The sequence below is a fragment of the Pelmatolapia mariae genome, linkage group LG10_11 (genome assembly GCF_036321145.2).
Source record: "Pelmatolapia mariae isolate MD_Pm_ZW linkage group LG10_11, Pm_UMD_F_2, whole genome shotgun sequence".
NCBI lineage: Eukaryota > Metazoa > Chordata > Actinopteri > Cichliformes > Cichlidae > Pelmatolapia > Pelmatolapia mariae.
Genome location: NC_086236.1, coordinates 37,705,364 through 37,728,796, shown reverse-complemented (window position 1 = coordinate 37,728,796; position 23,433 = coordinate 37,705,364). Strand labels below are relative to the sequence as shown.

Here is a 23,433-nt window from a genome sequence, read left to right as displayed (position 1 = left end):
GGTGAAACGTCTTCAAGCAACTTAAAGAAGTCCAGAGGCTTTTCTTTCCGAGCTCCGTAGACTACGATGACCTGGATGACTGAGAGGCTTCACAGACATGTTCCCATGGAAGTGACACATGGACAAACACACCTGCTATGAAATGACTGAAGTAACAGTAGTAATATTTGCATTTCAAATATTCTGATCACATGATTCAGACATTATTCCATCTTTAAGTCCTAAGTTTAGGTTAAGATCAAATAATTCATTCATTCATTTATTCAGTAGAAAGTAAATAAAATACTTTCAAACGCTGCATTACTACTTACAGAAAAGTTTTAAACCTTCTGTTTTAACATGATGGAAGAAAAAAAGCTTTCAGCTGCAGTGTCAGAGATATGTGTGCAGACACAGATAAAGCCTGCTTCTCTTTCTGGGTCACCTCTCATTCGTGATGATGACAGATGTGCCAGTGCAGTGTGGGGTCTCTCTGTGGCTCTCAGGAGATGAGCTGGAGCTGGGACTCTGGCTAGTACAGTTGTAAGACACCATCTCTTTACCTTGGTAACAATGGCCATCTGTTATATTGCTCAGTGAGGCAAAAGGGGAGGCCTTAATAGGACCAGGTTTGCCCAAGACTTGATGAAAGTTTAAAGACATATATGGAGCTCCTATACCTGTCAGCATTCTCGTGTCCTCTGCAGATCTGGACTGTGGCTCCGTGGCAGCTCCAAACTGCTGCTGGTCGTCAGCAGGTTGATGATATTCTGCAGCAACGTGACTGTAAGGGGTCTCCATCATACAGAGCATCTTCTTCTGCTCAAGCACTATCTGCACAGGGAGCGACTGGCCTATGCCATGCAACAAGCCACCATGCTCACCTTTACCAAGTACCAGGCTGCTGAGCACAGGGCAAGCCAGGGCCCTGTCACCTTTTGCATAATGTTGCATGTCCTGGTTTAAAGCTTTACTCCCCTTTGCGGCATGAGGCTGGACATGTGGACAAACTTTGCTATGGACGAGTGTGTAATGTTCACAGAATTCGTCCTTTAGCCTGCTGTTTGAAAGAGGGTTCATTCCACTGGGACAATCATCCTGGTACCTATGGTCAGCTGCCAGTACAGGCCCTATTAAAGAGAAGACATGTTCAGAAGTTGGCTTGCACCTTAATTAAAATGACATGAGCACTCTGCTGAAAGACTCCTAAGGAGTTTACAGTGTTATTCATAAGATGTCAGACTGTCACTTAGTGTTTTAATGAATCCACCTATGATGTTATTGACAAATGCATGTTTTCCTTTCTGTTCCATGCTGAGCTTGCATTCACTACTGCAGACTAAGCTTTAGTTTAACATTCTTCCATTCTGAAAACAACATGAATTGTGTGGACATGAATATGGACACTGTTACTTGCAAGTTAAAGCTACAGCTTTCTGTTGTTGGTGCGAGTGGCAATGCCATTGAAAGCCTATCTGTAACACTGCAGAGATCAAGAGGACCGAATGCATTTCAGAATAGCATCAGCTTTACAAGCTGGCTAACCTGGAAAACACAGAACAATTCAGAAAAACACCAGTATGGCTTTGAGATATCTAGTAGCCAGATCCAACATAGTAAGGAGATATTCATTTTCCTTCTTGGACTTGGGAAAAGGTCCAACAAAGTCAACCATTATGTGAGCAAAAGGCTCATCCTCAACTGGAAAAAGTTGCAATGGTGTTACTGGGTTAGATACACTTGGCTTTTCGACAACCTGACAAACATGGCAGCGGCGCCAAAATAATTTCATATCCTTCCACATACTAGGCCAATATAGGTGTTGGCTAAGTTTCTCCAAGGTTTTCTTTGCAGCCATGTGTCCAAACAATGACGCATGCACCAACTGCAAAACCTCCTGGCGACAACACTTTGGCAAAACGACTTGTTCCGTTGTGGCCCGGTCCTCATCAGCTGGCCTAGAAGGAGGCCTCCACTTCCTGAACAATGTGTCATTGTGAAAATAGTAACACTTTGGCACATCTTTAGCCTCCTGCACTTACTGCTGACCTCATAGCATGTTCCAGGGAAGGATTATTCTGCTGCTTCTGCACCAGAGACTCCCAATTCAGAGGGTCCTCCTCATGTTTTACTCACATGACCTGTTTATCTCTTCTGACGGCTCTGAAGAGCACCCATTGTTATACCTCTCTGACCTGTCTTCCCCATGTGATGTTTGTGTAATGTATGTATGGTCGGAAGGGTAAGATGGTGCTGGCACGGCTGGCAGCCTTAACCCAATTTCCCTTGGGATGAATAAAGTATGATCAATCAATCAATCAATCATTCCTGGGTCATCACCTATACCACCACATGCTTTATTCCCATCAACAGATTGCACATCACAGCCATTCCAAGTGCTTAATAGGAAATCAGAGAGGTTAGTAAAAGGGTGGTTCACAGGGGGGCCACACATGCAGGAAAAACTTCAGGAACCTCCAGCTCCAGCTCTCTTGTCTTGGGGGAATCCACTGGGTAATCACTGACAGACAGAACAACTTTAACCCAGGTCACATCATTGCCCATAATCAAATGTATAGATCTAAAGGGGAGATTTGTGACTCTGCTACATTACAAAGCCTGTAACCAGCTCAGATCTCAGGTAAAGCTTGTATACCTGCAGGATCTCATGACCCCTCCTACATCTCGCACAGTGGTGAACTGTGGGAGACAGTGGCCTCAGACATAAATCCATCATATCCCTGTAGTTCATTGAGAGACTCCCGAGCTATTGTTACAGACCTACCGGCCTGGTATTATTTTGCCTTCTTGATAACCAGGGCACTGATCTTTCTTGTGACCTAATTTATGGCGCCAATAACAACGAGGCTCCGCAGGAGAATTCTGGCTCCTACTTTGGAATAGAGCTGATCCACTGGGCTGTTGTATCAAACTCTTTTCTTGTCCTGACGGGTGCCAGGTCCTGCTTCCACCCTGACCATATGGACCATCCTCACTCCTATCCTCATTAACTCTCCTCCTCCCCAGACTGACTCCCACCTTAAATCCATGGGCAACTTCATAACAATCGTCCAACTCTGTGGCCTCCGGGGGCTCACAACATCACATTCATTGAGATAAAAGTCAACCTCCCTGGGAGCACTCACTTTAAATTGCTCCAACAACATTAGGTCCTTTAACTTATGATGATGACCAAAAGCCTGAGATGAATTTATCCAACAATGCAAAGCAACTTCCTGTCTATGCCACATATCCAAATAAGACTCACTTGGTTGTCTCCCCAGCTCACGTCACTGCCTGCGGTAAGTTTCTGGAACACCTACCATAAGAAGGCGTCATATTTCAAAAGTGGCATCTAGCGCTGCTGCTGCTCTGAACCATCAAAGCCCACTTGTCTTCAGGCCACCCACTATCTATAGCAACTTTTTCAAACATCTCAAAAAACACAGCAACAGCATCTTCATCAAATGAAGGCATAAAAACACGAGCTCTATTCAGATCGAATCTATCATCACCTTGGCTTCCTTAGCTTTTTTCACCTCTCATTTACCTAATCTTTCCAGGCAAGTCCCTTCCCTCTTTTAACTCTTTCCCTCCTTTTGCTCCATTATTTGCTGTCACTTTTCTCCTCCACCAATTTTCTACGTTGCCTTTGCTCTAACTGCACTTCTGGCCGCAAAACCTCCATTAGGTGCAGCGCAATTGCAGGTTTAGCCAGACCTTCCTCCAGCGAAACCTCCTCTTCTCCTGCCACATCGATCAATTCATCCTTCTTCAACCTCCTGAACTGCTCGCCTTGTCCACCTGTTCCTGATGTCCTCGTTTATAGCCACTACTTAAGGTAGCAACAGACCCTCAGTCCTCGCTGGACTATTATATTTCAAACAGCTAGTGACGCCTGGCTCCTTTACCACTGTTTTTGCCACTTGCCTGTGAGAGAGAAACTTGCCCGTTTCCCTGTGTACAGATTGTATTGGAGAGACCCTTGCTAGAGAGCGATGAGCTATTGTGTTCTTGGGAGAACATCTTTGTGGATTTGAATTTTTTTTATCACTGTAAATAAAATCACTGAACTGTAAAAGTGAGTCCTGCCTGCCCAGTGATCCTTGATGCCCCAGGCTGCTTCCACCACAAATGGTTTAGTGTTAGGTCCCCACAGTGGCAATTCTACTGAGGTGGTTTTAACAGAAGTGGGGTTGGGTGAGAGTAGTTAAAATATGGTAAAACAAAATCTAGAATATGGAATGTCAGAATGAGATTTAATCATAGAAACCTAGACTATAAATCAAATTAAATAAAAACTTAACCTTTGTATTTGTTGGCTGCTGTGGAGTTGCTGATGTTCCATCCATCAGCCCCTTTACCATGCAGGGAGCCGATGATTTGTTGAGATAGCTGAGAGGAGGGAACTGAGCTGGGCAGCTGGCTCTGAATGTTCAGGTGCTGATGATGGGATGGGTAATGGAGAGTCAGATTGTAAGTGGGGCTGCAGGACACCTGAACTCCTTCAGGTCTCAGGTTGGTTCTCGTCTCCCTGCAAGGGGTCACTGGGTACAGGGATCTGTCTTCCAACGTCCCCTTTTGTGACGAGCAGTATGAGAGGTCCGGCTGGAAGAGGCGAGGAGCCTTCTGATGTTCATAAAAAATACAGGGAAGGTTACTATCTTAGGATAACACTTTATTTCAGTATTTATCAAAGTAGTTCTGTAAGACAATACGGGGAAATATTTGATTATCTTTTTCCTGCTAGATCCCTTGTAAGTCAAAAATGGTTTGAATTGGTCTTTGTTCGCTGTAATCATCAGGATCAAAGCTCCTCTGTGTAAAATTCAGCAGAAGCTTAAATTAGATCTCAGCTTATTCACTGTCGGTGGGTAAAACATTCTGTGTTAGTTCAGAAAGTATTCACAGCACTTCAGGTGCTTCAGTGTTTGTCATATTCTAAAACTGAATCCTTATTCTAAAATTCATTTTTCATCTCAAGATTCTACACACAATATCCCATAATGACAACGTTAAAGAAATTGCTTCAAAGTCTTGCAAATTTAGTAAAATTAAAGAACAAAAACATAACACGTACATTATGTACCTGTTGTACATCTTGTTTCCACTGTTCATCATGTTTCTACAACTTGATCAGAGTCTACTTGTGGTAAATTCAGTTGATTGGACATTACATGTAATTGGATTGGAAAGTACATGTAACACATTTTAATAGTTGGGATACAGATTTGAATATTTTCATGGGTACTGGACCGCCTGCAACGGTTCGACTGCTAGAGCGAACTGGATGACTAATGAAACACTCGGAGAACGAGGTTTGATGAACTTGTATTTCTTCACAACCTTATAATCTCAACATGAATAATCACTTACATATATAATAAAAAAAACAATTACATCATCAAAATAATAAACAGAATACACCCCCGGGGGATGTGACTCAGCCCACATCTCTAAGTTGTGTGAGTCCAGCAATAAAATCTCTCCTTGTAGAATGTGCAAAGGAACAGTGAAGTGCAACTCTGTCCTGAGACTTAAGTAGAATTTGTAAAGTTCATGGCTTGTCCAAAGAATTTCAGTTTCTTCTCAGATCAATCATCTCAACAAATCCTGGAGGGGTGGCTCGCCATCTTTGGACTGGTACACCCAAAAAACCTGAGAAAAGTAAACAACAAAACGGGCTCTCCTGAACCCTCAAATAGGCGACGGTGCAGCGTCATAGCACAACCAGAAGAATCCCAGCAATAATAAAACTCTCCTCCAACTAAACAACAGTTGCCTGGCAGCTTGTTTCCTCAGCAAAATCTGACTAAAGAAGGCAACAACATTTCTCACTCAGAGGACCTGACTTTTTTTCTCTCCCCCTCTTCTTGATCTCCGTAGCTGCTTCAGGTAAAATGCAAGAGACTCTTCAGTTATTTCAAAAATAATTTTACTTAATTAAACTTGATAATGAAAAAAAAAAATCAACCTCAATGATAATGCACTGAAACCCTTAGTAACTAGGGTTACACCCACACCTGTCTATGTAAGGTCCCACCATTGACAGTGCATGTCAGAGCACAAACCAAGCCATGAAGGCCAAGGAATTTTCTGTAGAACTCCAAGACAGGGTTGTACCGATGCACGGGTCAGTCTGACAGAGCTCCACTTGATCTGTGGAAAGAGGAGACCTTCCAGACAACCATTTCGGCGGCACTCCACCAATCAGGGCCTGTATGGTAGAGTGGTCAAGGAGGCCATTCCTCATTAAAAGGCCCATGACAGCTAACTTGGAATTTGACAAACAGCACTAGAAGATTGTCAGACCATGAGAAAAAAAATTCTCTGGTCTGACAAGACAAAGACTGAACTTTCTAGTGTCATGTCTGGAGAAACCAGGCTCCGCTCATCACAAATCCCTACAGTGAAACTTGGGTCAGCTCTGGGAATTCTTTTCATCAGCAGGAACTGGGAGACTGTAATATAACCACTGTGTGGCAGGCAGCCAGGAAGTGGACCCCAAAGCAGGACTTGTCATAAGACAAGACTTAAATTTATAACAACTGGCAACTGACAGATCAACAAAAACAATAATGGAGCAGGACAGGAGCAAAATGATCAGAAACTGGGACTAGAGGTAGGCACAAACCTGGGTTTCTAAATATGAGGAAAACAAACTAGGAAATGCAGAAATAATACCTAAAACTCCAAATGCTGGGTCCCAGTCCTAGGATCAAGACCGTGATTAGTCAAGGTTGAGGGAAAGATGAATGCAGCAGTGTGCAGCAGTGAAGAGTTGCTGTAGCACAGCTGGTAAAGCAGGTAAAGCTGGTAAAGCCTACTAATCAGAGGGTTGGTGGTTCAATTCCAGTCTGCATGCCAGACTAGGGCAAGATACTAACCCCAATTTAGAGTCTGAATGTGTGTGAATGTTAGGTAGGAGTACTGACATAGAAAAAAGTAAATGGGTGATTAAGGCAAGTTGTGCTCGTAGTGGAAAAGTACTATATAAGAACCAGTCCAATTGTTATTTGCAAACATCCTTGATGCTTCAATCTTAAGTACAGTCCCGATCAAAAGTTTAGGACCACTTGAAAAATGGCAAAAACTCATATTTTTAACATGGATCTTAGCAAGTTGTTAAGATCCAGCCATGCAAAATATGAGTTTTGCCATTTTTAAAGTGGTCTTAAACTTTTGATCAATCCATCTGTAATAATGGGCTACATACAACAGACCTTTGAGGTGGCAGAAATTGTGGCTTATTTGAAGAGTTTCATTCAGGTTTCAGAGCCCATCACAGCACAGAAACAGCTTTAGTGAAGGTTACAAATGATCTTTTTATGGCCTCTGACAGTGGACTCATCTCTGTGCTTGTGTTGTTAGACCTCAGTTTAGCACGATATTTTTTTACATAGATTAGAGCAATTCAATTCTGTTCAGCTCAGTTTCTTTTATATATTCCCAAATCACAACAGCAGCCGCCTCAAGGTGCTCTATATTGTAAAGTACTGACTATGTATTTATACACCACTCTGCATTTAATCATTATTTATTATTAATCTCTGGCTCTCTTCCACACTGTGTCTTTTATCCCATCTTCCTCCCATCATCCCCAACTGGTCGTTTCAGATAGCCGCCCCTCTTTAGTCCTGGGTTATAAAGGTCATCTCATTGTTGTGGTTTTCTCTGTATTATTGTAGAATCTTAACCTTCCAGTATAAAGTGCCTTGAGGTTACTGTTGTTGTGATTTGGTTCTATATACATAAAAATGGATTTAAGGGAATTTAATAACCTGCCCCAGAGCTTCCAACACAGCAATAACCTTAAGCACACAGCCAAGATAACAAAGAAGTGTCTTTGGGACCACTGTGTGAATGTCCTGAAGTGGCCCTGCCACTGCACAGACTTGAACCTGAGTGAACATCTCTGGAGAGATCTGAAAATGGCTGTGCACCAATGCTCTGCATCCAACCTAATGGAGCTTGACAGGTCCTGCAAAGAAGAATGGAAGAAACTGCCCCAAAATAGGTTGCCAGACTTGTTACATCATACTCAAAAAGATATGAGTGTGTCATTGCTGCCACAGGTGTTTCAACAAAGTACTGAGCAAAAGCTATGAATACTCTTGTTCATCTGAATCTTTATTTGTTTATTAATTAATTTCTATTCGTGTTATTTCAGTTATTACATTATATGTAGTATAGTATGATGATGTATAAGGCAAGACAGGCAAGACAAAAAATAATATAGAGGCTATATTAAAAAAACAAAACAAAATAAAATAAAAATATAACAAAAAACCCTCCAAACATACAGCACCTGGAACACAAAACGTAGAAAATACTCGGCTACTTATAGTGAGAGAGAGAGAGAGAGTGTGTGTGTGTGTATATATATCTCTTTATCACACATATACTTGATAATGAGGGTGGGAAGCTGCAGCGATGCCCCCCAAAAACCTGGAAGGAGAAAGCGATGGAACCAGGACAACTGCGCCATCCACGGCCCCCAAGAGTACCAACGACTCAATGCCAAACATTTTCCATGCATAGGCTGTGAATACTTGTACATGTTATGGTTTTGTTCTTTTTATTTTTAAGAAATCTGCAAAAATTCAAAGCAAATGTTTTGGACTTTGTCAAAACGGGGTATTGTGTGTATTTTTTTGAGGTCAAAACTAATTTAATCCATTGCAGAATAAGTTGTAACATTTTGTCATGTTACAACATGACAAAATGTGGAAGAAGTAGAATGCTGAGAATGCTTTCCAGATGCACTGTTGATATCCTCCTCTGCTCCCCTTCATGTGGAGTCCCATAGGGCTCCGATTTAACACCCTCACACCAGCCCACCGCCTTTCACCCAGGGCAACTCCAGACTGAGACAGAGTCCAGCCCCTCTCAAAGAGACTGGTTCCAGAGCCCAAGCCATGCTTTGAGGTGAGCCCGAGTCAACTTCACGCACTGACTCTGGCTCCCTCCCTGCAAGAGGGGACATTCCATGTTGGAATTGCTAGTCTTGGTAGCTACGGCATCTCCTGTGCGTGGTGGGCCAACAGGAGGATGGGCCCATGTTCCTTTTTGGGCTGTGCCCAGCCAGGCCTCATGGATTAAGGGCCGGCCACTAGACACTCACCCTCAGGCACCCTCCACAGGCCTGGCTCCAGGGCAGGGCGCCAGTAACCATATCGCTGGCAGGGTGAACTGTTCCCTTGAGCTTATACTCAGAGTGTTTTGAATAGTTCTTTATCTGGTCCTTCACCCAGGACCAATTTGCCATGGGAGACCGTACTGGTGGCAAAAGCCCCCCAACAACATAGCCGCCGGGATCCCTGGTACTCACAAACCCCTCCACTAAATCAAGGTAGCGATTCACAGAGGAGATTGGCAGACTGGGGTGGTGGTTCCCATCTTTGAGAAGGGGGACCCGAGGATGTGTTTCAACTATAGGGGGATCACAATCCTAATCCTCCCTGTGAAAGTCTTTGCCAGGGTGCTGGAAAAGAGAGTCCATCTCTTAGTCAAATCTCGGACACAGGAGTAACAATGCGGTTTTTGTCTTGGTCACGGAACACTGGACCAGCTCTTTACCCTCTCAAGGATATCTGAGGGTGCATGGGAGTTTGTCCAAACAGTATACATGTGTTTTGTGGACTTGGAGAACTCATTTGACCATGTCCCTCGGAGTGTCCTATGGGAAATGCGGGAGTATGGGGTGTCTGGCCCAACAACTGTTGCAAGAGCTTGGTCCACATAGCTGGCATTAAGTCGGACCAACTTAGGCGATGGACTCAGCCAGGCCTGCCCTTTGTCACAGATTATGTTCGCAGTTTTTATGGACAGCATTTCTAGACGTAGCCAAGTGGCGGAAGGCTTTCATTTGGGTGGTCTCAGAATCTCATCTCTGCTTTTCGCAGATGATGTGGTTCTGTTGCTTCATCAGGTGATGGCCTCCAGCTCGCACTGGAACAGGTGGCAGCTGACTGTGAAGCCCCTGATAAGTGGAAGAGGATGGATGGATGGATGGATGGATGGATGGATGGATGGATGGATGGATGGATGGATGGATGGATGGATGGATGGATGGATGGATGGGAGAAGGGAGCAGGAGATCGACAGATGGATTGGTGCTGCAACTGCAGTGATGCGGCTATATCGGTCCATCGTGGTGAAGAGAGAGCTGAGTGTAAAAGCGAAGCTCTCAATTTACCGGTCGACCTACAACCCTTCCCTCATCTATGGTCACGAGCTGTGGGTAGTGACTGAAAGAACGAGATTGCGGATACAAGCAGCAGAAAAGGCCTTCCTCTGAAGGGTGGCTGGCCTCTCCCTTAGAGATAGGGTGAGGAGTTCGGCCATCCGGGAGGGGCTCAGAGTAAAGCCACTGCCCCTCCACATCGCAAGGAGCCAGTTGAGGTGGTTCGGGCATCTGACAAGGATGCCTCCTGGGCACCTCCTGCCTGAGTTGTTCTGGGCATGTCCCACCAGGAGGAGGCCCCGGGGCAGACCCAGGACACTTTGGAGAGATTATATCTCTCAGCTGGCCTGGGAATGCCTTGGTGTTCCCCCAGACATGCTGGAGGAGGTGGCCGGGGAGAGGGAGGTCTGGTCTTCTCTTCTTAGGCAGATGCTGTACCGGTCCATCGTGGTGAAGAGAGCTGAGTGTAAAAACGAAGCTCTCAATTTACAGTCAATTTACATCCCTACCCTCACCTATGGTCACGAGCTGTAGGAAGTGACCGAAAGAACGAGTTCGTGGATAGAAGCGGCGGAAAGGCCTTCTCCAATGGGTGGGTGGCCCTGAGGAGTTCGGCCATCCGGCAGGGGCTCAGAGTAGAGCTGCTGCTCCTCTACATCGAAGGAGCCAGTTGAGGTGGTTCGGGAATCTGACAAGGATACCTCCTGGCCCCCTCTTGGGTGAGTCCCACTGGGATGAGGCCCGGGGCAGTCCCAGGACATGCTGGAGCAATTATATCTCTGGGCTGGCCTGGGAATGCCTTGGTTTTATCCCGGGCAAGCTGCAGGAGGTGGCCGGGGAGACGGAGGTCTGGGCTTCTCTGTTTAAGCTGTTGCCCCCGCCACCCGATAAGTGAAAGAAGATGCATGGATGTTCTATTTTTACGTTTGTATGAGCAGATATGTGTTGTTGTTGTTGTAATTTTTTTACTGTGTCTTATATTTATTCTACTGTACACCACTTTGGTCCTTTCTGGTTGTTTTAAAGTGATTTAAAAGTAAAGTTGGTATGGTGGCTCACACAAACACAGTTTCCCTAGTTTTGTAGTTTGCAATATTAATATTTCTGTAATGAAACTGATATATTATTTTTTGCTATAAGAAAGTTAGGAAATATTTCATTTATTTCTATATTTCTCTGGAATATTAATAATTAGTAGGTCACGTGGAAGTCCTACCTCAAGATAGGGAGCTTCTCTTAGTTTGGTCTTCATCTTGACTGCTTTGGTTCTGAATTGTCTGCTGTGGTCCTGAGAAGAAGTGAGACTTACACCACACTTAGTGACTTGACTCTGATCTTCAGATAACTGTAGTTCCTTGCTTTCAATGTCACTGTGTACAATAAAACAGGTATATAGTCTGCATTGTTTCATGCAGGTTTTACATTTTAGAAGGAGGCTGCTGACTCACGTGAGGACGTAGTTCACACTGACAATACAGTGAGGTCTGGATGAACGACTGTTGTGGACAATGGTGGCGTAACTCTGCACCCATACCCAACCTCCATGCTTTGATAGCAAGCGGTAATACTTGGTGGTGACCTGACCCTTCACCAGCACTGTAGTAAACACAGAGATAAACTGGTCAAATCTCCCTATGTAATTATCTTTAGGTTAGTTCTTTTAATTTAGTTAGTGTCTAAAATTATTATTTATTTGTCAGTAACCATGCACAAAAACATTGTATCAGATTGAACTACTTTTCATCCTCAAGGCAAATACACACAACATTAATCAAGCTATAAATGCAAAATACAAATCAAAGACAATGTTTTAAACTCCTCACAAAAGTTCACACATAAGTCACTCCATCCTCTCCCATAAATATCACTGAAAATATTTAAACTTACATAAATGATGAGCGTATCGTAGATGGAAAATGTCACAGGCATGAACGTGGTGGTAAAGAGTCTTGTCTATCAGGTCCTGAGGCTCGTAGCCTGTCAGCTCTGCCACCCTGACTCCCCAGGAAAGAATTACAGGTCAGGGCTGATTTGAACATTCAAATTTGGAAGTGAATCATAATGTTCATTTAACAGCCCTAAAATGTTTTAAAATAGCTTTTTGTTAAGCTTATATACCAATATTTTTTAAAGTGAATATCTTTTTAATTGCTTAATGTATTATACCTGCGTTAATCCTTATTACTAGATTTATCTTTATGTTGCTCTTTTATTGTGACGATGAGTTTTAACAGGTGACAGAATATCATAATGTCATGGTTTTCCTTTATCTACCCACCTTCTCAACATGTCTCCTACCTCATGTCCAAAAAGATGAGCTTGAAGTCCAGGCTGGCTCTGAACATGAACATGTTACTATGAAGTTTGATCTCAGTGATACCACTGGGAGGCAGGGAGTGTCCAACTGCTACCAGGCCCATAGTCTGATAGCATGATTCATAGAGCACCATGTCCACCATGTACTGACGCACTTTCAGGTAGCCACTGCAGTGGATGACCTGGGAAACAGCGGTAGGAAACAAACGTCAATGCATTCAAAAGGAGCTGGGACTTTTCCAAATCAAACTTCATTGTTTAACCAAGTAGCACTTTATGAAACAACTTTTAGAGGATTACATTTTGACAGTTAAACTATCATTTAACAAACCATAATGTTCAATTCACAGTCACCCAGATTCCACCGTGAAATGCAGCTTTCGTATTTGGGTGCATTTCATGTGGATCACATGCTCCTTTTTGTGGGATCTGATCTGGGCTCTAGTGAGGATGCTCAAGAAATATGTGTGCCACAGATGCACTGATTGTGCCCCTTTTAAGATAACTTCTCAGACATACAGTATCTCAAAAATGAAATGTGAAATGTGTTCATTTAACAATTAGAAAACAACCCTCCTGTCCAATAGTAGTAGTAATAATGGTAATAAATATTTAATATTTTCAATATTTTAATATGTAAATATTTTAATTTCATTTCTATATTATTACAATATAAATGTTATAATATTTTTATAAAATGTAATTATTCAAATTATCAGAATAATATTGAAGTATAGAATTACAGCTTTAATTTAAGGGGTTTAATAAAATGATACATGCACTGGTACTGAAATAGCACTTTTATATAGCACCTCATCTAAATACACAAAGTGCTGTCTTACTACAAGCCTTATTCACTCATACAACCACACACACACACACACACACACACACACACACACACACACACACACACACACACACACAGGAAAGTGCTTTTAACCTAACACATGCCTCCTCCGCGACTCCTCCAGGCTGCATACCCTGGGAACTATACTGGAACCCAAGTTGCCCTTAGATGCATCCATTGCAGTGTAAATGAGTGCAAGAATGTTTGACATTCATGCACTCCTTACATAGAAAACAGCAGCTTTTTGAATTAATGAGTAAGCTTATAATTAACTGTTTGTTTAGCATTTACATGCATGTGGACATTGGAGCACTTCGCTCTCACACTGCAGGCTTACTTGTTGTTCCTAGAGTATTTAAAAGTAGAATGGGAGGCAGAGCCTTCAGTTTTCAGGCCCCTCTTCTGTGGAACCAGCTTCCAGTTTGGCTTCAGGAGACAGACGCTATCTCTAGTTTCAAGATTAGGCTTAAAACTTTCCTTTTTGCTAAAGCATATAGTTAGGGCTGGATCAGGTGACTCTGAATCCTCCCTTAGTTATGCATGTTTCTTATTCACTCACCTTTTTCACTCCCTATGTGTTTATACATCACACTGCATTTAATAATTCATTATTATTAATCTGGCTCTTTTCTGCAGCATGTCGTTTGTCCAGTCTCCCTCCCCTCACCCCCAACTGGTAGATGGCTGCCTCCCTAAGCCTGGTTCTACTGGAGGCCTCTTCCTGTTAAAATTGAGGTTTTCATTCCTACTGTTACCAGGTGCTTGCTCATAGAGACAAAATAGGGCAAAAAGTGTGCTTTAAAGTTCCCTGGAGCTTGTGTGCTATAGCAGACTACAAAAGCAATCCAAGAGTTTTGCAAGGCAAGAAAATTGAATATATGTTAATGGAAAGTAAGTCATCTGATTTCAAGCAAAAGGAGCATTGCTTTCAATAAGTTCAGATGAAACTGAAGGCAGAGAGACCCACAAACAAACAGCCAATGAAGGCAGCTGGAGTAAAAACCTGACAGAGTATCTCAAGGGACAAGACAGAGCATTTATTGATGTACATGCGTACATGGGTTTTCATCCAAGCATTAAAGACACAAACACACAATGTGTGCGGTGTGTCTGTGAACAATCTATACACTGAACTGTATTCAAAACACCATAAACATCCACGTCAGTTAGTCAATTAGTAAATCTATTACAAAGGAAGGGGGTCTTTGTTTTTGGTTAAAAAAATTATGCTTAAAAAGGACTAGAAAATCATCAATAGGAAAAGGGAAAATTATTTTCATGCCACAAAGGAACCAAGATAGGAAGAAATTAGAAACAAACGCACCCACTGAACTTTGGTGTCCTTGTTGGCAGATTTGTCATCCACTGGCTTTACATACCTTATATCCTCCACATGTCAGCCCTGCATTTCGTTTGGCAAGAACACACTTCATCCTCAAGAAGAAGGACCGCTCAATTTCATACTCTGTCAAGAAACAGACAAAAAATAGTTCAGAGGCATTACGCATTTTATATTATTTATATTATGTTCAATTTTTAACACTTCTTCAACAACTTCCATTTCTCACCCAGTTGCCACTGCACAACCTTACCATAATCCTGTCCAAAAGCTCTGGGACAAGAGTTTCTTAGGAGTACAGTACAGTAAAAAATTGGGGTGGGGGTGGAATGCTCTTACGAAAACTTTCTTTGTCTTTAAGCAGTTTACAGGAATAGTGTCCAGGCTTGCAGGTTTGTGGAAGGACATCCAAAGCACAGCTTTGTGTGTTCATAATCCCATCAACTATAACAAGATCCTTAACACCACTGGCTGTACCCCCAAAACCATGACTGAGCCTCCACCGTGTTTACAAATGGCTGCAGATAATCACTGTTTTACTTATTTTCCTTTGTCCTCTGTAGATTCTGACAATGATTTGAACAAGAAATTTCAAATGTAGACTCATCACTCTGTAAGATTTGTTGCCACAGATTTTCAGTCCATCGCTTGTGTAATTTGGCATACTTCAGGTATTTCCCTTGCTTCCCTTCCTTAAGAATGGCTTCTTGACAGCCAGACTTGCACTGAGGTTATTTCTGGTGCGACTTCAACAAATAGCAGATGGATCAAGTGACGGGGCAGATACATATCTCAGGTCGCGTGTCAAGTCTTCACTGGATTTTTTTCTGTTTCATAAAGACATAAATTTTACCCATTTTCATCTCCTGTACACTTTTGTTTTGTCTTCTACTTGTCCAGTTATCTCATTGTTTTAGGATATATGACACACCATGCTGAGATACACAAGTTAATAGCTAATAGCTCTTTGTGAATTGTATGGTTACATTGTAACTTTGGTTCTCTGAGTAAGAGACTATCTCTATTCTTTTACATATTCCATATGCATGGGAAATGAATGGGAAGGAAGTACCCGAAAACATATATGCCTGCTGCATGACATCTACAACCCAGTGGGACAGTCTGGCCTTTGACAAGCGTCTACCAGGACTCCAAAGTTAAAACAGGTAAAAAGCTGATCAGTCTTCCTAATGGTCTGAGTGCCCCTAATATACTCTGTCAAGACTCAGACAGGGCACAGAGCAGCCTGGCACAGGCTGTCTTCTGCCCTGGGTTGGCCTGTGGGGTTGGAACGGAGGATAAACCCTGCTGCTTCCAGTAAAAACCTGCAACATTCTTTATGGACTAATCACTAATCCTTCTGGAAAATGTTATGTCTATCAGAACAGCTGTTTTGAGGGAAATTCAGTTCAAATCAGCATCCTTGAGGCTTTAAGGCAGGTTGGTGAAGTGCACAAAGGTCTGAATCCAAATCCCATAGGGGACGTGGGGATCTAGACTGGTGAACTGTCGCCCTCTGGGCACCTTTTAAAACTGGGAGTTCAGAGCTGATTCATTACCACTGAGTGGAAATGAATCACCTCTGATTCACTCCGGCTGAGTGATCATATTGGTCACTCAGCTGGAGGTGAGTGACCAATATAATCTGTCTTGATCAATGCCACAATACCTCGCAGGGTAACTGCTGATTTGCATGCCTCCAGTTGGGACTGCAAGAACTGCAGGATGATCTCCACTACATTTGAAACTGTAGCCTCATGGTTGGCCATCTGGTGGGCCATGCACCAGGAGCCAAACAGCCCCCAGTGATACAAGTAGGCAGGCCTAGTGGGCTCTTGCATAGACTCTTGCATAGTTCATACCACCAGTTCTGGTAGCCACAAGGCAAGGAGCCTTTTCCTCTCAGGGGCCACACCATCAGTCTGTGGGAAAGGGGAGAATAGTGTTCCATTCACCTAAGACAGGAGTTTCCTTCAAACCAGAAGCTGGCTTGTCACAACCTGGTTGCCAGCTTGCAGAGGATGTTAGACTCTAGGCCCCCTTCCTGTTGATGTAGGCTGCTGTGACTGTAGTTACTGTGCTGTCTGTACTGATGATGACATGATAGCCTCCCAATCTTAGCAGGAACTGCTGGAGTGCAAGGAACAGAGCCATTAGCTCCAACACATTTATATCCAACACATAACCCTGCTCTATGTTGAGAGTACCTTCAAAAGTGGAGAGCTCAGTGGAGCCTCTGTGGCACCAAAATCCCTGCCTGATGAGACTGCTGTGGGCAACGGCCCAAGCTCAGAAGGCATTGCTGAACATGTTACATGTATACCTTCCACCATCCACCATCATGCCATGAGGCCCATGAGGCAAAGACACATTCCCCAGCTGACCCAAAAGTGTAGCCTGAAGAGGTCGAGCCAATGTCTGAGTGGCCCTGTTGGAGTCCAGAGTCATACCTAGAAAAGTTGTGACCTGGGATGGGTGGAGCTTGCTCTTTTGGTAGTTCAGAAGCCAACTCACTGGCTGGACATGTTCTAAGAGCACAACTACATGGCTGCAAGACTATTGATCTGAGACTGTACAGACCAGCCAGTCATCCAGATAATTCAGAATTCTGAGACCTCACAACCTCATAGGTGCAGGAGTAGTTGTTACAGGGACTCTGTGTGAGAACTGTCCATGGTATCCAAGAATCACAGTGGACATCATCCATGGTTCTGTCCCTAAAGCCAACTGTGCTGCCCTCTGCTGACCTGATGGCACAGTGAGACTGTATGGAGAGTTCAAGGCCACCCTCAACACACGGCTCTGCATGGATAAGTACCCAATTCCACACATTGAGGACCTGTTTGCATCCCTTGCAGGAGGCCAATGCTTCAGTAAGTTAGACTTATCAAATGCCTAACTATAGATTGACATAGAAGAGAATTCAAAGAAGCAGCTGACAGTTTCTACTCAAAAAGAGCTATTCTGCTTTAATTGTTTACCCTTTGGGATAACATCATCACCAGGCTCATTTCAAAAGGCTATGGACCAAGTGCTTTTTGAACTACCATACACTCATTGTTACCTCAACAATGATGCTAAGCTATTATGTACATTTCATTCCTGACAGTGGCTACACTGTCCTGAATGAATTGCTCAATAAAGAGAAGAAATGACAGTAGACATCATACAGATACAGAGAAACTGGCAACTCATTGGTAGAAAAGCTTGCTGCTGCATTTGAGAATGATGGATAAAGAAAGAACCTGGCATCCCAGTGCCAGAAGGGTTTATTACAGTGAACCCTTCTGGCACTGGGATGCCAGGTTCTTTCTATATCCATCATTCGCAAACTGCAGCAGCAAACTTCCTACCACAGAGCTGCCACTTTCTCTGCACAGATGCTAAAAAAAAAAAAAAAAAAGGCACCAGGTTGCCAGTTCCCCGTCTCTCTATCCCTCCTTTGGGAAATGCAGCATGCTTTTTGGCACCAGGATGCCAGGTTCTCTTCCCTCATTCGCAAGCGCAGCAGCAAGCTTCTCTCCCAACGAGTTGCCAGTTTCTCTGCATCTATAATTGCAAAAAGCAGCAGCAAACCCTCTTAGCACTGGGATGCCAGGTTCTTTCTATATCCATCATTCACAAAATGCAGCAGCATGCTTTATAGCACCAGGATGCCAGGTTCTCTTTCTCTATCCCTCCTTTGCAAACAAAGCAGAATGCTTTTGACATCAGGATGCCTGGTTCTCTTCACGTATTTGCAAATGCAGCTGCAAGATTTTGGCACCAGGATGCCAGGGTCTCTTTCTCTGTCCTTCATATGCAGCAATAAGCTTCTCTGCAGCTATCACTGCAAAAACCAGCAGGGAACCCTTCTGCCTTCTGTCAGTTCTCTGCCATCTGTCGTTTGCACAAAACAAAAACAAAAAACTTCCTGATACCGGGATGCCAAGTTCTCATACCAGTTTTTTGCTCTACTGTCCCCCCTTTGCAATTTGAAGTAGCAACATTTTCTGGCTCCGGGATGCCAGTTTCTCTTCACTCTATCCCTCTGTCACAAATGTAGCAGCAAGCTTTCCTTTCTGGGATGCCAGGTTCCCTGCATCTATCAATCTTTCACAAAATCTAACAGTGCACATTCCTGGCACCGGGTGCCCAGTCTCCTTCACCATATCAGTCATTTGCAAACACAGCAGTAAACATTCCTCACACCAGGATGACAGTTTCTCCGTTTTGTTACCTCCTCTGCAAAATGCAGCAGCAAACCCTTGTGGCACCGGGATGCCGGGTTCTGTCCTCTATCGCTCCTTTTAAGAGATCTGAACTCCACCATGTGCATAATTCCTCAAGGTGTCCCTTTTGAAATCGGCACAGTAGTTATCGCTACCTTACCCAAAGCAAATTAACCAGCCAGGCACCCCCTCTCCATCTTCTGCTCCAAGACAAGCTCACGTAAGCGTTTATGACCCCTCAAGCCATTACTTCAAGTCTCAAAATCCCAGCATACATCACTGTTAGAGCTTCAGTTCCAAGTCAAGTCATGTCGCTACATGATGAAGGGTTCCCCTTATTCATCTATCAAGGTCTTTCGTAATTTTGAAATTTCCTTTGATCTCTTCTCCTGCAATTTCTTCCTAATTTTTCGAGCTCATCCGCTCCACTCTATGGAATCCTCCACCACCTTATTGAGGCCATGGGCTACTTATCTTCGCTAGCCTGACTACCAGTTATATTACTGCAGAGGTCTTTGACCTTTGTAAAGCACAGTTATTACTGCTTTTAGGGGATGCCTTCTTTGGGGATCTGCCATGCCCAGGAGCCGCGGCCAGTCCCCTCCGAGGCCTTCCCCAAACTGCAGCTCAATTCATGTTTAAGCCATTCACCTTTATCTACTAAAAAATGCTGCCAAACCTAAAATGAGGACATGGGCCCAACTAGTGAAATGCAATACATTCTGGAGCTGAGAGTCCAAAGTTACACATTTTGGGGAGACTATGACAGGAGAATTTGCTCCAGAACGTCAGCAGTGCCTGTAAAACAGAGGGGCTAGGCTCAGACAATTGCTCCTTTCATCCAGCTCAAAATTACTTTCCAGTTGGCAAGGACACTTAGTGGTCACATGGCAAGTGGGGGATGTTGACCACAAGGTGGTGCAGTAAGACAGAGGAGCTGCCACACAAATATATCACCCCAATGTTCTGAGTGTGCTAAATAACTGAGATGAGTTGGGGCTGGAGGTACTAAATTCACCTATTCCACTATTTCAGCCCTATTAGGGCTGGCTGGCTGGCAATTCCTGGTGGTTTGTTCTGAACTTTGCGATGCCAACAAGGCCCTTGACTGACTTCATCTGAAAGGTTACCCCAGATCTGGTCCAGTGGATGGAGCAGTGCAAAATGCCTTTCTTGAAGGCGAAGAAGGCTCTCTGTGGGGAACCACTGCTCCACACACCAAACCTTTCCCTCTCTTTTATCCTGCAGACTAACACCTAAAGCAGAGGCCTGCGGGCAGCAGATAAGGGGCGGTCAACTGCCCAGTTGTGTACATCAGCTGGAAACTGTCAGAACTAGAAACCTGGTATAGTACTGTTGAAAAAGAGGGCTTGGCAATCTGGTGGGCGGCACACTCTCTTTGCTATTACCTCCTGAGATGCCCATTCACCCTCTGCTTGGATTGTGCCCCACTGCAGTGGCTCTGTTGCATGAGAGATGCCAACACCCAGATCACCCAGTGGATTTTGGAACTTCAGCCTTTTAAATTCAAGGTGGTCCATAGGCTGGGGACTCAGGTAGTTGTAGCTGATTTCCTTTCACATGAGGCAGAGTTGGCTTGTACACACAAGCCAAACATGGGGCACATGTTTTCTTAATTTTATGTTGTTGTTTTCAAATTCTATGTTGTTGTACTTTTTCAACATGTTCAAAATAAAGATTCAATCAATCAGTCAGTCAATCAATGACCTCTGCAAACCTAGGCATATATTATAAATTTTTAAAATATCTTTTTATGTATGTCACATCATAACATCATTGTAGTAGGAGGGGTGTTACAGATGGTGCCAAGGGAGGCTGGCCAACACAGACAGTTCTAATCATGCATCCCATACTTCAGTAGCACACCGCGACACGGAGGAGAGACAAGAGAAGGAGCAGCCAGGCATGGACAGCATCGAAGAACAAACAGTTAATTCACTTCAAGAATAAAATATCAACTACCACTGTGTGGCACACAATGGAGACATAAGGTCTTTAAGTACCTGGCAAGAAGTGATGCTGTGGGGCCTGGCGGAGACTCAGCACTGCTGTCATCTCATCATGGTCTGATGGGTGGATGTACTCAAATATACTGTTTCCTGTTAGCTCCACCTGCAGCACACACATTTGGAACATTTAGTGATTAGTTGCACAAATGCATTAAATTCATATAGAAACAAAAGAGTGTTCTATTTATGCCATGTCTGAAGTGTGTTGAAAACTCAGTTGTTACATGACACATGCTTCTATGTTACTTATACATTTTTCTCCAGATTGTTTGGTTCAGAAAATCTAAACTTATTCCTGGGTATACTAATCCACATGAGAGAGTGCTGAGGTGGATTGTCTTACCTGTGACAGACCAAGGTGCACTGATGCCGTTTCTGAAATGTACATGATTTTTCCATCTGATGCAACAACAAAAACAAACCCATCTAGAGTCTGAGGGAGAGAGCAACAATGAAGGTACTATTAACAACAAGTTATGTTGACGATAACTACTAGACCTGCCCTGAGGTCTAGTAGGACATGCATAGATATGGGTCTGCTGTTATAGTCCATAAGAAAATCTGAAGCTGGACTGAAACTCTTGAAATAAATAAATTCCTCTGTGGACGATCAGTTAGGTGTTTACAGCTAAAAGGAGGGTTGGAGATTGGCCTATAATTAGCCAAGACAGTTGGGTCAAGTGATGGCTTTTAAAGTAATGGTTTAATTACTGCCAACATAAAGTTCATTAACTGAAAGAGATTTTTCATATTTAAGATTGATGAATAAATTAATGGTAGGACTTCTTTGAGCAGTCTTGTAACAATACAGTCTAAGAGATCTGTTGATGGTTTGGAGGAAGCTGAAGTTAACTCAGAAAAATAATTTGGAGAGAAAGTATCCATCCATCCATCCATCCATCCATCTTCTTCCGCTTATCAGGGGCCAGGGTACAGGGGGAGCAGCCTAAGCAGAGAAGGCCAGACCTCCCTCTCCCCAGCCACCTCCTCCAGCTTATCTGGGGGAACACCAAGGCACTCCAGGCCAGCCGAAAGATATAATCTCTCCAAAGTGTCCTGGGTCTGCCCCAGGGCCTCCTCCCGGTGGGACAAGCCTGGAGCACCTCACATAGGAGGCGCCCAGGAGGCTTATCAGATGCCCAAGCCACCTCAACTGGCTCCTTTCGATGTGGAGGAGCAGCCGCTCTACTCTGAGCCCCTCCCGGATGGCTGAATTTTCCACTCTATCTCTAAGGGAGAGGCCAGCCACCCTTCGGAGGAAGCCCATTTCTGCTGCTTGTATCTGCAATCTCGTTTTTTCGGTCATTACCCACAGCTCACTACCATAGGTGAGGGTAGGGAAGTAGATCGACCGGTAAATTGAGAGCTTCGCTTTTACACTCAGCTCTCTTCACCATGATGGACCGGTACAACGTCTGCATCACTGCAGCCGCTGCACCAATCTGAAAGAAAGAATTTAAATAAATAGTAATAGCATTCTGCAATTCTGGCAATAAAGCTGATGACAAGTTTAGTCCCACTTCCGGGTCCTGCATTTTGGGTCCTATCCTCCCTCCCACACACAGCTTCTCATGACAGAATTGAATTGAACCAGTTGGGTTATCACGTGTCAGTACAACTCTGGGTCATGCCTGCACAAAAGCTCTGGCTGTACAAATAACTACCATATACCACAAAATGTGACTTCATGATCAAATTAGTATTTCGCACCCATCCATGAATCACCACCTTATCATGATGGAGAGGTTTGTGTGCCTGTAGGGGCTATGTTGTCTGGAGCCCATGGTAGGGTCTCCCAAGACAAACTGGTTCTAAGTAAAGCGCAAGAAGGGCACAGAGATGTCGAGCTCAATGCACAACTGGAGGTCTACTGGAGAGGGGTTAAACTCTTTTGTTGGACTTATGTGATAACCACAGTCTCTGCATAACTAACACCATGTTTGAACATAATTTGTGTGTAAGTGTGTATGGCAGCAGATCATGCTAGACTGAAGATTGATGTTTGAATTTGTCATTGTACACTATATTGCCAAACTTATTCCCTCGTTTGCCTTTCATATGCAAATTAACTTGAGTGGGATCCTATTCTTAATCCATGGGGTTTAGTATAATGTCAGTCCACCCTTTGCAGCTATAACAGCTTCAACTCTTCCGAGAAGGCTTTCCACAAGGTTTAGCACCTTAACGCCTAGTGTGTCATATTTGTTACATACAGTTTTTTTTGTGAGTTTTTGAGACTTCTACATCATTAGTGTGATCCTTTTCCCCCCTGAAAAACCTAAATAAATTGCACATTTTTAAGCAAAATGCCACATGTAACAAATATGAAAAAAATTAAAAGTCATACATGGAAATTAAAATTTAATAAATATTTTAAAAGACATTTTTCAGATGGTTCAATAAACTCCTTTTTTTTTTTTTAATGGTTGAGAAAGCCTGGCTTGCAGTCTCCACTCTGCCAAATGTCTTTTGGTGGGTATTTTGCAGCACTTTTCCTTCCAGTGGAACTATGGGGCCATGCC

General features: G+C 43.5%; 1 protein-coding gene across 1 annotated transcript in view; it reads right to left on the bottom strand.

Moving 5' to 3' along the window:
* Nucleotides 1-420: 420 nt before the first annotated feature.
* Nucleotides 421-23,433, bottom strand: part of LOC134635390 (single-minded homolog 2) — a 36,937-nt gene continuing 13,924 nt past the window's right edge. The window contains exons 3-13 of the mRNA XM_065471710.1: nt 21,255-21,344; nt 20,906-21,014; nt 14,711-14,796; nt 12,464-12,663; nt 12,053-12,159; nt 11,614-11,761; nt 11,382-11,535; nt 10,867-10,985; nt 10,178-10,625; nt 4,344-4,608; nt 421-1,109 (exon numbers count right to left, since the gene is read on the bottom strand). Of these exons, the coding sequence (XP_065327782.1) occupies nt 421-1,109; nt 4,344-4,608; nt 10,178-10,625; nt 10,867-10,985; nt 11,382-11,535; nt 11,614-11,761; nt 12,053-12,159; nt 12,464-12,663; nt 14,711-14,796; nt 20,906-21,014; nt 21,255-21,344 (2,415 nt within the window). The remainder of the gene's footprint in view (nt 1,110-4,343; nt 4,609-10,177; nt 10,626-10,866; nt 10,986-11,381; nt 11,536-11,613; nt 11,762-12,052; nt 12,160-12,463; nt 12,664-14,710; nt 14,797-20,905; nt 21,015-21,254; nt 21,345-23,433) is intronic.